The sequence below is a fragment of the Trichoplusia ni genome, chromosome 16 (assembly GCF_003590095.1).
Source record: "Trichoplusia ni isolate ovarian cell line Hi5 chromosome 16, tn1, whole genome shotgun sequence".
In the NCBI taxonomy this organism is placed as follows: Eukaryota; Metazoa; Arthropoda; class Insecta; order Lepidoptera; family Noctuidae; genus Trichoplusia; species Trichoplusia ni.
In genome coordinates, this window is record NC_039493.1 from 8375266 (window position 1) to 8389064 (window position 13799).

At 34.6% G+C, this 13799-nt stretch overlaps 2 protein-coding genes across 4 annotated transcripts; one reads left to right on the top strand and one right to left on the bottom strand.

Moving 5' to 3' along the window:
- The first annotated feature begins 215 nt into the window (after positions 1–215).
- On the top strand, positions 216–5753 carry LOC113501943 (trans-1,2-dihydrobenzene-1,2-diol dehydrogenase-like). 2 transcript variants are annotated; one of them, XM_026883272.1, is made up of 7 exons: positions 216–443; positions 687–781; positions 2384–2591; positions 3633–3924; positions 4086–4332; positions 4551–4701; positions 5354–5753. In XM_026883272.1, exons 2-7 carry the CDS (start codon positions 764–766, stop codon positions 5458–5460), a joined length of 1023 nt encoding a protein of 340 aa, XP_026739073.1. In that variant the 5' UTR covers positions 216–443; positions 687–763; the 3' UTR covers positions 5461–5753. The 2 variants fall into 2 exon arrangements, with proteins under 2 accessions (XP_026739073.1, XP_026739074.1); XM_026883273.1 differs by lacking the exons at positions 216–443; positions 687–781 and adding an exon at positions 1492–2113.
- A 31-nt stretch (positions 5754–5784) lies between these two features.
- LOC113501941 (ornithine aminotransferase, mitochondrial) lies at positions 5785–13578 on the bottom strand. Of its 2 annotated transcripts, none has more exons than XM_026883268.1 (10): positions 13427–13578; positions 12746–12852; positions 9683–9821; positions 9210–9378; positions 8963–9103; positions 8529–8688; positions 7611–7738; positions 7121–7198; positions 6704–6842; positions 5785–6310 (listed from the first exon to the last, which is right to left on the bottom strand). In XM_026883268.1, exons 2-10 carry the CDS (start codon positions 12849–12851, stop codon positions 6144–6146), a joined length of 1227 nt encoding a protein of 408 aa, XP_026739069.1. In that variant the 5' UTR covers position 12852; positions 13427–13578; the 3' UTR covers positions 5785–6143. The 2 variants fall into 2 exon arrangements, with proteins under 2 accessions (XP_026739069.1, XP_026739068.1); XM_026883267.1 differs by lacking the exon at positions 13427–13578 and adding an exon at positions 12927–13012.
- Positions 13579–13799: the final 221 nt, after the last annotated feature.

Genomic DNA, 13799 nt, shown 5'->3' on the forward strand with positions numbered 1-13799 from the left:
TGAGCAGCTGCTAAACAGCTCGATGAGAATGGTAAAATAAAAGATATTGGAAACGAAAATTTTAAACATAATACAATCATGGATGAAAACTAAAAACACTCACACTGTTGATTTAATGTGGATTATACCAATTTTGTTTTTTCTCTTCTTGGCAACACGGATGTCATCCACTTTAGTAATTCAATTCATTCGTTTCGCCTGACGTCGTTTTCAATATTCATTCGTTAGTTCATTCTTACGTCTTGCTTGAACGCTCATTACTTCTGTGTTTCTCTGCTTATTTTTCGTAAATTCGTATATTTTTGATAAGATAATGTTTTTAATTACATAACTATTGAGTTAGTGAAATGGTTATGCTCTAAAGGAAAAAAACAAAAACAACGAAGTAAGGTTATTAAACCGGTGTCTATTTTCATCTGTTCAAGTCAGCTGATTTATTTTTTGTAAGTTGTTCCACTAATATCGATAACACTATTATGATTTTATGCTGATAAACGGCTAAATGTCTTAAACAATCTGATACACCTAATAGAATAAACTTTTTTATTTCATTTTTGACAGAATACATTTTTATTAAAACCTGTTGTATCCTTAATAAAATAAGTTACCAATTAACAACAATAGACAGCTAATTGTATATGCATGCAATTTGATGATGTTTACCGTGTTTTATTTTTTATTTTTAGGTAAATTATTTTAAAAGGAACTCTGTTAATGAGGTAAAAAAAAACGGTTGCAGATCTAATTATAGTGTGGTCTGACTATGCATGATCAAACAAAGGTAAGTACCAACAGTCATACAATATTAATTCATCACAATATGCTTCATTAACATTAATTGAGCTGCTATTATTATGAACATGGACTTTATGTAATATGCCTGGTGTTGACAGTATTTTCCTCTATAAAGTGCTGATGTTATTTACATGTTTATAATTTATTTGATTTAAACTTCCATGTTTTAATTTCCAATAAAATAATGAAATGTATGCTTATCAACATGGGAACCAGTGTCAATTTAAACATTATGTTGAAAAATACTGCTGAAATAATGAATCTATTAAAATAATAATCTCTGCAATTTTTTTTTTTGGTTAAACGGTTTTAGGTACAATAATAAATATTTACTACAGTTGCAAACCACTGAGAATTGCAAAACACAGAGATAAAGTGGTTAACCACAGGTTATTTAAATATGACATAATGTTTTCCTAGAAATTGAATACAATCAATTAATGTGAGAACATATCACTATTAATAATTTATTATCAGTCTACATTTTCCTACATAATATCAAAAGGTGTGCTTGAAGGAGTGTTTCACAAATTATTATTATTTATGTTAACATAAGGGTTTCAGTGCAGTGCAAACCAGATTAAATTCATTCTGACCTTGACTATATGTCACATACCATAATTCGACTTATAAATTAATTTACCAGTCCAATTTCTTTTTGATGAAAATCTATTTATTTTCGAAGATTTAATTTCATTTCTGAGGTGTATGCAATAAAATCATGAAATAAATGAAATTATTTCTAACATGCGCCAAGAATTCGTCTGATAGCAGGTACATGCTACTGAATGTCATTGCTTATAAGCAGTTTATGATCTGTCTCATATTACACTAACAAACTGCCAATCAACCTAGTTGACCAATGGAGACCCATTACTCCACATACATACGTTTAAGTGTATCTGTTATATGCGAGTCTCAATTAACACATATTTAAGAGGCCTGTACAGGCAATAATGATCAGTATGTGAGGACAAATCACGGTAAATGTACTGCAAATGTTCTTTGAAGACAAGATAACGACATTGTGTTCTTTTTTCGTGATTATCTTAAATGATAAGGCATACCAATGCTCTGTTTTGTTTGCCCACCTCTACACAAACTTTCGTAACTTCTCTGTCTGCCAGTACCGCGGTTCGTATTGACGCTCAAGTACGTTCATATTGAATTACACAGAGTATCACATCGCATGTTAATGTGGAATAAGCAAAATAATTGTTTTACTGTGTGAGAACGTGATCCAATTAATTCCGATCGAATTACTGTAAAAAAGTTGTATTCATTAGTACATTTCGATTTAACGGCCTGATCGAACACAGTAAGTAAAGTCGTATGCTATCAGCACTTAAAAACTTTTCTCAAATTTTATCGTATTGATTGATCAGTGCCATTACAAAATCGTGGATAAGAAGTGAGTAGGTATAATAAACACATTACATATCATCTCTTAATCTTGCCTACGCAATATCTTATCTCTGAAAAATCCGTTAATGACTTAGACTTGAAACGCCACTTCGTTGTAAATCCCTCATCAGTCAACGCCAATTCACTATGTTTACAAAAGGCTACGATATCTGTGTTTTTCCAGATGGGTTTCCAACTGAAATGGGGTATAGCTGGGGTGGGCATGATCGCCCACGACTTCTTGACAGCGCTGGGGACGCTGCCAGCTGAACAGCACAAGGTCATCGCCATCGCCGGCAAAGATCTAGAACGTGTTCACAGATTAGCCACGCTCCACAAAATCAACACTGCTTACGAAGGCTACGAGGCACTCGCGCGTGATGACTCTATAGGTAACAAAACGTTCTATTGTTTAGACAAGGATCAGTAAACAAACAAAAGATAACGGCTAAATCATTACTGCTGAACGAGTGACACTTCCTTTAGCATTGTAATATCGTCGAACAAAAAACTGGCTCCCGGCCTACCTATTCACTAACCTCATTTGCTTAACGCCTGACGGTCTTGGTCAAAGTTACAGGTGCCACATAGATAAAGGCTGATATTGGCCTTCCAAGAGTACGTGCCTGAGTAATATAACTGTGATTAACTGGACAAACAATGTTTTTAAATAACTAACTTAATAATTGTGTCACGTCTTACATATTTACCCAGTTTCTATTTTCTGTCATATTTGCCTATATATAAAAAAGAGGTAATGCACACGAATATTCTGTATATAATATTATTCTACACCATTTTTTTCCTTAACTTTTCGATGCTATCTAAGCAAAGATGTTTTTTGTGACAACTTCTAATTACTTTCGACAAGGGAATAAAAAAATCTTGATAAACTAGCGAAATTTGACACAGTTTTAACGAAGAAGCATGTTGGTTAGATATTTTATAAGATTTTAAACATTTTAATTTATAGTTTTCTTTCACGCAATAGATGTACATAATCTGTTCGACCTCTAAACTTTAATTGTGTTGCGCGAAATGATTATTTTCTGAGATTTTATTCTAATAAAAGGATATTTAAACAAAAAATAGCGAAAACCTTGAGGAACGACTTTAGATTTGGATCATTTAACAATATAATACCGGCAGTTTACGGTCATTTACGTAGCGTCCGGTGTATTAAATGGCCGGTCAGTGACCTGTATCAATGATACAATTATAATAATTTCGCAATGTTTTAATATGCTTCCCCATGTCATGTGAGTCCAAAATACGTATATTTGCTAGTTATATAATATACTGGAACCGATTAAGATTATTCAAGGCCGTACACCAAGGCGGGTACACTAACATAGTAACAATATGAAACCGTGGTCACAAACGAAGCACTAGGTAACTCAAAAACTTATCGGAAATATTTCTCTTGTTTCCAGACATAGTTTTCGTGAGTGTTCTCAATTTGCAACATTACGAAGTAACAAAATTAATGTTAGAGAATGGTAAACACGTATTATGCGAAAAGCCCGTGGCCATGACTTACAAACAGACTAAATCGCTGGTGGACCTGGCGCGCGAACAGAAACTGTTCCTCCTTGAAGGGATGTGGTCGCGGTTCTTCCCTGCTTACGACGCTTTGGATCAGCACATATCTTCTGGCGGGCTTGGGGACATCTATCACATCAGCATACAGTTTGGGGTCGAAATTAACGACATTGAGAGAAACTTGTAAGATATTTATGATCACAGCTTGTATATTATGCTTTACCCATCGCCATTATATTATATTCTGTCATCTGTGTCTGATATATATCATCGACATCATTAACAATAAACTACACAAAAACAAATCTACGGAAGTGTAGTTTTTAATATGGAAATCATTTCAGAATGAAAGACTTGGGAGGTGGTGCGGTGCTAGACTTGGGTATTTACATGCTTCAACTAGTGCAGTTCTTGTACAAGGAGCCGCCAACAGACGTCGTGTGCACGGGCCACTTGAGCAAGACGGGAGTGGACGAATCTATCTCCTGCGCACTTAAATACATGCACGGCAGGACCGCAACACTATCTGCACACACACGTGCCAACATGACTAATAAAGCAGAAATCGTCGGCACAAAAGGAGCTATTGCGGTAAGGGAAAAGTCACTCTTCTGAAGAGTCTTTAATTATAATTATTTGAACGAATTGGAAATCGATAACAATTGCATGATATCGATCGATAGAATAATCCTACGAAAGTAAAATAGACGTACCTGAACCGTGACACATTTTTGAGTCACTGCATTATCGCTAATGCAATTAAATCACATAATACAAGGTATTCAAAGTTTTCTTGTTTTCGTTTACAGTTGGACTATTTCTGGTGTCCTACAGTGCTTCATATATCGGCAGCTAATAACACAGAATGGTCTTTACCCAAAGGGAAATATAAATTCCATTTCCATAATAGCGCCGGCCTTAGCTACGAGATTCAAGAATGCTGGGACTGTATCAGCAAAGGTATCAAAATATTATATCTAGTATATAAAATTCCCGTGTCACGATGTTAGTTACCGTACTCCTCCGAAACGACTGAACCGATTTATACCAAATTTTATATGCGTATACAGTAGGTCTGAGAATAGAACAACATCTATTTTTCATACCCCTAAGTGTTAAGGGTTGCCCACACTAAAAAAATATATTTTATTTTTTGGACTAAATTGTTTGTTTTTATTTTTTTATAATGTGGCATTAAAAATACATACAACTAGAAAACAAATATTCGGCAAAACAACGTTTGCTGGGTCAGCTAGTTTTTATATAAATTCTTGAATATTATGGTTACACTCGCCAAGTAAAATGACGCCCCGCTACGTATTATTTAACAAACCATGTTTACCCATTTACCATCTTTCGGGCACGTTCTTTAATTCTCAGTATTATTTTGTAAGTACATAGGTAGTAATTTACTCTTTTTATGAGTGTAAATACATGCGCAATTCCATATTTTCGTAAGACATTTGTAACTACGTCATGCATATGAAAAATGCTAATTGTAATATTGTCGTGTGATCTTTCAATGTCGTGACTTGTTACGGTTCATTTTTACATTTTCAGAAAATCCAATTAGTTATCTTCCCTTATCTAATGACATTTGTTTACATTACAGGTTTGCTAGAAAGCCCCAAAATGAGTTTGGACGAAACCGTTCTGCTCTCAAAACTGACTGATACTATGAGAACTCAAGTGGGAGTCTTAGAAGCTGAACTAAATTGAGTGAATATTTATTATATAACGCAAAGTACCTATACAATAAGAAATCCTAGCCAGTCCAAGGTTTTACTACCTACATATACGTATAAAAATTGCTTTAATTATATTATATTGTAAAGCTAAGTGCCAGTGGAACAAAAGAGCTACGCGTTGTGATACTTAAATTATTTCGGCTCATACATGTTTATAAAAGTTACTTAAAGTACAGTATTTACCTCAACTAACTGTGATTTAAAGTGTGTTGTGAGAAGGTTGTTAAATGTTAATATTGAAAATATACCGCACAAAAATGTAAACCATGTTTTATTGATTAAAACGCTGTTGAAATCAAGTTTAACGTTTATTATCTTATACATTTTACAAAGATAAATCCTTACAAATAACAATGATAAAATAAATAGGGTATGAACGTATATTAAAATTTGAGACAGACTTAGACAATCCGAACAATATTTATTAAACATTTTGATACAATTCAGTCATAAATCATGAATACTAAACGTTATTATCCGAAATATATAATAAAGTCAGTGCATGAGCCGTTCTTTTGGTAACATATTAAATTAAATATTTAATTTTGGACATTGCACTCACGCCACTTCTGCAGGCGTCTAATTAGCTCATTACAAATGTAATAGTTCTCCTGACTTGAGTATAATAATAGGTAGAACTGTACTATAGTGACATTAATTGTCAAAGCTGTCAAAAACTTTGCGGATAATGTTGACGCCATCTTTGATTTGCTGTTCAGTGATGACGAGCGGTGGCGCCAAACGGATGGTCTGGCCGTGAGTGGTCTTGGTCAACAGGCCAGCATCCCTCAGTCTAAGGCACACGTCGTATGCCGGAATACCTGAATAATTTATAATAAGAAAAGTTATTTATATGCATTCGACGTGCCGTTTACCATTCTCTGCTGCAGTCGGGTCAAATGAGTTGAAAAGGCCACATCGTAGCTAAAATAATATTCCAACGAAAGGTTCTTTTTGACGTGTACTGACATCAATATATGCCAAAAGCATGGTCAAATCAAGGTCTTTTTGATCTACAACAGTCGTTCACCTTGCCTTCAACGACGCAAACAGGGCACGAAATATTTAAATACTTACGAAATTACAGTAAATTAATATAGGGCCATTATCCATTTCCAATCCGGAAAAAGTACCTAATTATATCGCGAAACTGGAATCTTGATAATAATGGGTAGTGTCAAAATTAATTTAATAAAAAGTTAAGAATTACGTACTGTCGTGTACAACGATAGCGCACATGAGTCCTCTTCCCCTCACGGTGGTAATCTTGTTCTTTGGTATTTTATTCAACTCTTCAATCAAAATTTTTCCAAGTCTCTCGGAGTTTTCACACAATTTCTCTTCTAATAGCACCTAATAAATTAAAAGTTGTGTAAAATATAGTGTTTATTACTAGCAACTAAAACTGCGTTTGATAGAATAGATGGGTCAATTACCTCTAAGCATCACTTAATCTTGAAACAAAGAGTTGTAAATCCCACTAAGGGTTTCCCCCATGAGAAAGTAACTAAGCAAAACCTCGCACAAAAATGTCAACATAATGCCTCTGATATTTCACTAGTCAGGATGTTAAGTCTTTAAATCTATCCTATTTATATTTATGTCAACTTGTAATGAATATATTCAAGTACCTTAACAGCTTCCATAGCAACAGCACAAGCCAGAGGGTTGCCACCATATGTTGACCCATGAGTACCGGGTTTAATAACCTGTAAGAAACGAACTCTCGTTTAAAATTCATTCACATCAATCAAACCATAATTTATTAACACTTAAGTAGCGTAATAAAAAAAGACTTAGTTTATATGGCAATAAATGTCATAAGAGATCTACGCAAATACAGACAGCTTGGTAAACAGATTTATTATCTTCAAGGCGTTTTGTAATTTGCTCTCATCTGGTTGAAGCTACATGTATTCTGTATACCTAGCAAACCGTTTAAATGCTGTAGCAATTTATTTCTCTTCGCCAGCCCTTTAAATTACAGCAACCTCTATATCATAGGCCGTGTTAGTATACCGGACTCTACTGCTTTGTGACAGGAAACTGTATATTCATATGTGTAGAAGTGGTTTCTAACCAGAGTGTACTAAAGTCTTTATTCAAATAAATATTACTTACATCCATAACACTGTGGCTAGCTAGAACAGCAGACACTGGCAGTAATCCCCCGCTGAGTGCTTTCCCGAGAATAAGGATGTCGGGTTTCACTCCCTCGTGGTCAACCGCCAATAACTTTCCAGTACGACCTAATGAACAATTATCAATTACAGTCAATTCATCTTTGCTCACGGCGATGACTGTGTTCTAGAACTTTCATTTGTTTGTCACTGTCACGCAAATTAAAGTTTCATTTACAAACAATCGCACGCACACATCGAACCTTGCGCATATCGAGTTGAACTATCTTTAATAGAGAATTATTTGCACGTGCCATACTCAGTATCTAACTAGTAGTCATAATGTATGTTACCTAAGCAGTCATTCAATAATTCCTGTGTTACAAACGTGCAGCATTATGTATATCACGTAATTAGTGGAAACCATTAGACAAGTGCGAGTAAACCAAGTAATTTATTCATAGATACGTGTAATTCTAGCATAATGTGACAGTTCGTTTTAAGTGTGTAAGGTGCGACATTATGCCAGAGTTCACAGCTTAATAAAAAAAACGGGATTAGAATCTGAATGGATTTTTTTATAAGGCTTGAAGCAGATATCGTTTTATAATTGAATCGTTACTCATTTGTGTTATTGTTCTTGCTTGTGTTTAGAAACTAAATCATGACCTCCACATCATTTTATATCGTCAATGCTGACGTAAACTTAGCTCATTGTAATGTTTTTTAAACTTACGTAAAGTGATAAAAGATACGACGTCGTAGAAATAAGAACAAAAGCTAAAATATTATCGCGCGTTCTATATCGGAATATCACAAATATTTTATTTATAGTAACTAGTTATGTTTTTATGAAGATAAATCATTTCTTGACACGCTGAGAACGTCCGATAAACTATAACTATGACCTTTTACTTACCTAAACCGGTTTGAACTTCGTCGGCGATCCAAAGGACATTGTACTTAGTGCAGAGCTCCCTGACTTTCTTTAAGTAGCCGTCATCTGGGATCACTGTACCCGCCTCGCCTTGGATAGGCTCAACCATGAACGCCGCGACATTCGGGTCTTGCAGCTCTTTCTGTGGAATTATAAATATAATTTAACTAATAGTTTATTTTCATAAAACCCGTCCGTTTTCTAGCTGTTACTTTTATTGATTGTTCTAAAAACTTTAGGGAAGCAAAAAAACATAACTTATGTAACTATTAAAAAAAGTTTGAAATAGATTAATTTATGTATTGCAAAAGCAAGAGCATAAGGATCAGTTCCTTATGCTCTTGCTTTTGCAATACCAGTCACCACTGACTAGCTTAAATTGGACGGCATCACATATTTTTATTCATTTTACGTACCTCTAAAGCGTCAACATCATTGTAAGGAACTAAGTGGAAGCCAGCCATGTACGGGCCGAAGCCTTTGTAGCACGAGGGGTCTGATGATGATGACACAGCGGACAGTGTGCGGCCCCAGAAGTTACCCTCGGCGAATATAATCTGTGGACAAAGTATTTAAAGTGTAAAAAAAATGGCCTCATCTAATTATAGGTATTATCATTTAAAATTGGTTCCCGAATCATTAACCTCTTTATGTGGCCTGTACCTTGGCTTGTCCCTCGCGAATTTTCTTGACATCGTAACCCCACTTTCTGGCGATCTTGCACGCGCTTTCACCACCTTCCACACCAGTGTTCATCGGCAGCAGACGATCGAAGCCCAGAAGTTCAGTCATAAACTTCTCATAAGGCCCCAGTTTATCAGAGTAAAAAGCTCTGAAAATTACACATTTTATACGAATTACATAGGTGAAATTAGAGTAATTTGCCCTACAATGGAATAGAAACATCAAGGAAAAAATAAATTAAAGTGTAAACCAGCCATTTTACAGAGGGTAATGGTACCTACCACGTTAATTTGGTGAACAAGTGACATACGATTCAAAATCAGTCCATCTGCCTGATTTTGAATGCGCCCCTCTAGACAAAATAATATTATACGTTTTAACTTCTGTAGCCTCACTCGGCTACAAAGGCTGAATTTGCTGACTTAGTCGATTTAACATTTGTAGCTTCTTACCTGGAAACTAGAGTAAGGCTGTCAGCCTGTTTCTTAAGAGCAGCGATGATTCTTGGGTGACAATGTCCCTGGTTCACCGCGGAGTACGCGCTCAGGAAGTCGTAATACTTTTTTCCTTCGACATCCCAAACGAAAACACCTGGAATAAAAATAATTCTTTTACGTTTTGAATTGATGTCACTGGTCGCAAAGTTGGGTAGCTATCGGACAAGCCTCATTAGCAATGAAAAAAGAAACAAGGAAAGTTAAAAAATATTTTAACAAAGCATTTTTTTTACAAGTTAATTCTCTATACAAAATTGACATTAGCTGACCAATTTTTTTTATGGAAGAAGCAAAATTTTTTTGGTCCTCCTCCGAATTTGTTGTAATGAAATGGGTATTATTAATTCAGTTTATTACGTAGATACTTAAATGCTAGGTCATTGAACTTATTCAACAGAAACTGCTTATAACAGGCATTAAAGAGCACCTGCCATTAGAATTATTTATTCAGTATTAACTGTGCCAGTTAATCAGTATTTAAGATAAAAATTATCTGTATTAAAATTGTGTAGTTTATAGTTCAATAAAACCACAACACTGACTTTCATGGCATTGACAACCATTTATTACGAACAATATTAGCTTGAATCTTAGATACATAGACATGTAATTTTATAATAGGACTAATTTAAAGGTGGTTAAGGTTTATTTTCCCTAGGGATGCAAAGCGTGGGATGTATTTTACAACCAACTGGGCCCTGACTCTGCTATTTACTATTGCCGATGAATTAATGGAAATAGGATTAAATTTGACACTATTAGTATTCTCCTAAGTATTTCCCATCACAAAAATTGAATACTCATTGCAAGTGAGTGTTCCGCCCCGTACTGAATTGCTTCATCAAAAGCAGTCTGTGTGAGGCCAAGATAACGGAGCGATTCTTTCGATTCTTTAAACATACTAGTGGCTAGAAATCCCTGTGTTTACTTGTTTAGAATGGCTATAAGTTGAGCGGAATCAAAGAAATGTCATTCTTTTACACACTAAATCTTTAAGTACATTAAATTAAAGCCTTGAATAAAGTGGGCGTGGTCCTCAATTAACGTCAATAGTCTCTTATTTTGAAACTAGCTGTTGCCCGCGACTTCGTTCGCGTGGTTAGAAGACAGAATATTCTTCACCGTTTTTGCCACATTTTATTATATATATTATACAGGGTGCCCCAAAACTCAACGATAATCTGAGACCGGATGAAAGGCCAAGTGATAACAGATCAGGAAAAAAAAACGATTTTCTGAAAAAAAGTTTTTTTTCATTTCATTAATTTATAGTTGCGATTGCCTTCAAACAAACAAACAAACTCTTCAGCTTTATAATATTAGTATATATATAGCTATATATTCTTACTTTTATAGCTAGGACTAGTTTGGTACAGGCAACTGTTCCAGCTACCTAACACCAAAAATAGCTTCATTCTTACCTATATGTATACTGATTACATGCTCATAACAAGTAGGTATGTTATGTCAAGGTGAATTATATTATTCCAAACCCATTATCAGAAACAGGGTTACTTGTACCTATTCAAAATAAAAGGTTAAAATTAACTGAGCGATACGTAGTTACTTAGTAGATAACATATTCATAGATATTTCATCATATCGAGAGCCGATTGTCGGTACTTTTATACCTTGTTTGTCATAACACTCATAACATTTTAATAAAGATAGCGAAACGCATAATATGGGAATACTTTATAGCAATACCTAACTTTTTTAGGAAAAATGTTGTACTAGAATTATTATACTTTTCAACTCGTCCTTTTTGTTTTGATGAGGTTTGGACGCAAAACTGTCAGAAGACTCCTTTTTTCATTGCGATCACAAAATTTCTCGCTTTTTCCTTAGAAATCTAATAAATTTACAAAGAATTGTAACAAGGATCCGGAGCCTACCACCACTTGTTAAAGTGATCTGTTTTAAAAGACTCAGATACATTTTTGGAAAGGCTAAAGATGAGCCTATTTTATTATTATTTATTAAAAAAAACACAGCAGTCACTGGGAGTTTCTCAGACTCAGAGAAAGCGTCCGAGAATCACACAAACGTTAACCCTACGCGGGGATCGAAATCGCGCCACGTCGCGTCGCATGCAGCGAGTTTGGCATGTTGACTTGACTAATCGTACAGTCAGCAGCTAATCTCTTCAAATACTTAAAAACTGCTTTAACTCAAACTTTTTTAAACTACTTTAAGTGGAAAAGCCTCTAGTATATAACTTCTTAATGCAGTTTTTGCGATTGTGAAAATCGAAAGCGGAGACGGCGCACTACATTTTTTGTTGTTGTTTATGTTTTTCTGTAACTTACTTCCACAGATATAAACCGGGACAGATGGCCTACTAAAGCTTCTTGAACTACATAAAACGAAAAAGTGTCAAAGATAGGGGTTGTGAATATTATGACATCCACTAGCAATACGACCTCTAATTCCGTAAGATTCAAGCTAATTACTAAATTAAATAACAAATTGCGATAAGCGCTTTTCAAATTATTTTCGATATTATATTTTATGTCTAATATCTACTATGAAAACCCAATAAATTAATACTTTACTTTACAGCTATTTCTATATCCTTAGAAGCCTTTATTGTATCTAATAAACAGTGGAGTTTATCAGCGACAAGATACAGGCTGGTGTCCCAAAGGAAAAAAAATAAGAAATAAGGGGAAAAGAAAGAAATGAGTACTAAGTATAGGAACCACACAAAAAAAATTGAAAATAATGGAAGTCACTTTGCACTAACCGAGTTGCTATTAGGAAATTAATACTTATATACAATTTTTCGTGAAATGTTTGTGCACACTTTTTTTGTAAAAACGACACGAGCTACCTTTTCAATATTTATAATCTATTATATTTATTTAAGTGCACATTTAATTAAAAAGTGAATATCAATATACTTTTTGATTAAATAAAAATCTTCCAAAGATCTAAAAAAAACTTGAATTTCACTTTCAAAAACTATTTAAAAGTTGACAAACAATTTCATTTGGGAAATACTAAACATTTGCTTACCTTCACCACGGGTCAGAGCTACGGGGATAGGCCCATAGTTGCGGCACCCGTACTGGTCCTCCAGAGCAAAGATCTCTTTCGAAGACAACTGTCCCTTGCCAGCCATACTGCGGTCAAAATAAAAAATACTAAAAACAGTTCTTTTTTAATTTTAATGTTATTTAAAAAACGAACACACAACCTTTTAAAAATTTAAATCACTTTTTTTAATAAATCTCGAATGAAGGAGCTATTGCCCTAATGAGTATCTGTACTATAATGACAAAAAAAATATTATAATGTGACTTATATACCCGCTCCGAGATGAGGCACAATAAAGAGCTTAGATTGCAGCATCTGCACGAAGATATTAATTAAATAAATAATAATAGTCGCGATAAACACGAGATAAACTGACTAATGACTCGTTATCATAATTGATTAAAGAACAATTGGAATGCCACCCAAATCCGGTAAGCACAGCGAGTAAACAAAGGTGGTTGAAGGAGTCGGTAAACTCATTTCTCACTCAATGTCAGAGTGGTTTAATTATAAACTAATATTTCATTCATGTCTGCGAGATAATAACTTATTATTCGTTAAGTAAGTAAACAATGTTTATTGATAAATATGCAATAACAACCTATTAATTAAAAGGGAAACTTTAAAATAGAAACCGTAAGTATATAATAGAGTCCTTACTTTTTATTTAGTGAGTTTTCTTTCGTGGTTAGAGAGCGAAGTTGTTTACAGTGACCCGGAGAGCACACCTCGCCGTCTGCGTCCAAAATTATCCGACGACTGAATGATGACACAAACTACTACAGTTGGAAAAATACCAAACGTATATTGCCTACTGTCTTTGGATTACGTCATACGGCCCCCCGGACCGATAATAATGATCAATAACCAGACTCCCAACTTCGCAAACACTTTTAACCCGCGAAAACCCGCGCTGGATATTGTTGTGTAATTTAGCGCACAACTTTTAATTCATTTTGCTTAGAATAAATTTTGTTACTTTTTTAATACATCGCTAACCAGGAATTTATGTCCCATGATCGATATTATCAGA

Excerpts from the sequence above, each read along its gene's own strand:
- LOC113501943 (XM_026883272.1), top strand. Across the intron at positions 2,592-3,632 it reads CGCGCGTGATGACTCTATAG|ACATAGTTTTCGTGAGTGTT; the intron begins GTAACAAAACGT and ends TCTTGTTTCCAG. Across the intron at positions 4,702-5,353 it reads CTGGGACTGTATCAGCAAAG|GTTTGCTAGAAAGCCCCAAA; the intron begins GTATCAAAATAT and ends TTTACATTACAG.
- LOC113501941 (XM_026883268.1), bottom strand. The coding sequence starts at position 12,851 with ATGGCTGGCAAGGGACAGTTGTCTTCGAAAGAGATCTTTGCTCTGGAG. Across the intron at positions 8,689-8,962 it reads ATGATGTTGACGCTTTAGAG|AAAGAGCTGCAAGACCCGAA; the intron begins GTACGTAAAATG and ends ATAATTCCACAG. Across the intron at positions 7,199-7,610 it reads CTAGCCACAGTGTTATGGAT|GTTATTAAACCCGGTACTCA; the intron begins GTAAGTAATATT and ends CGTTTCTTACAG.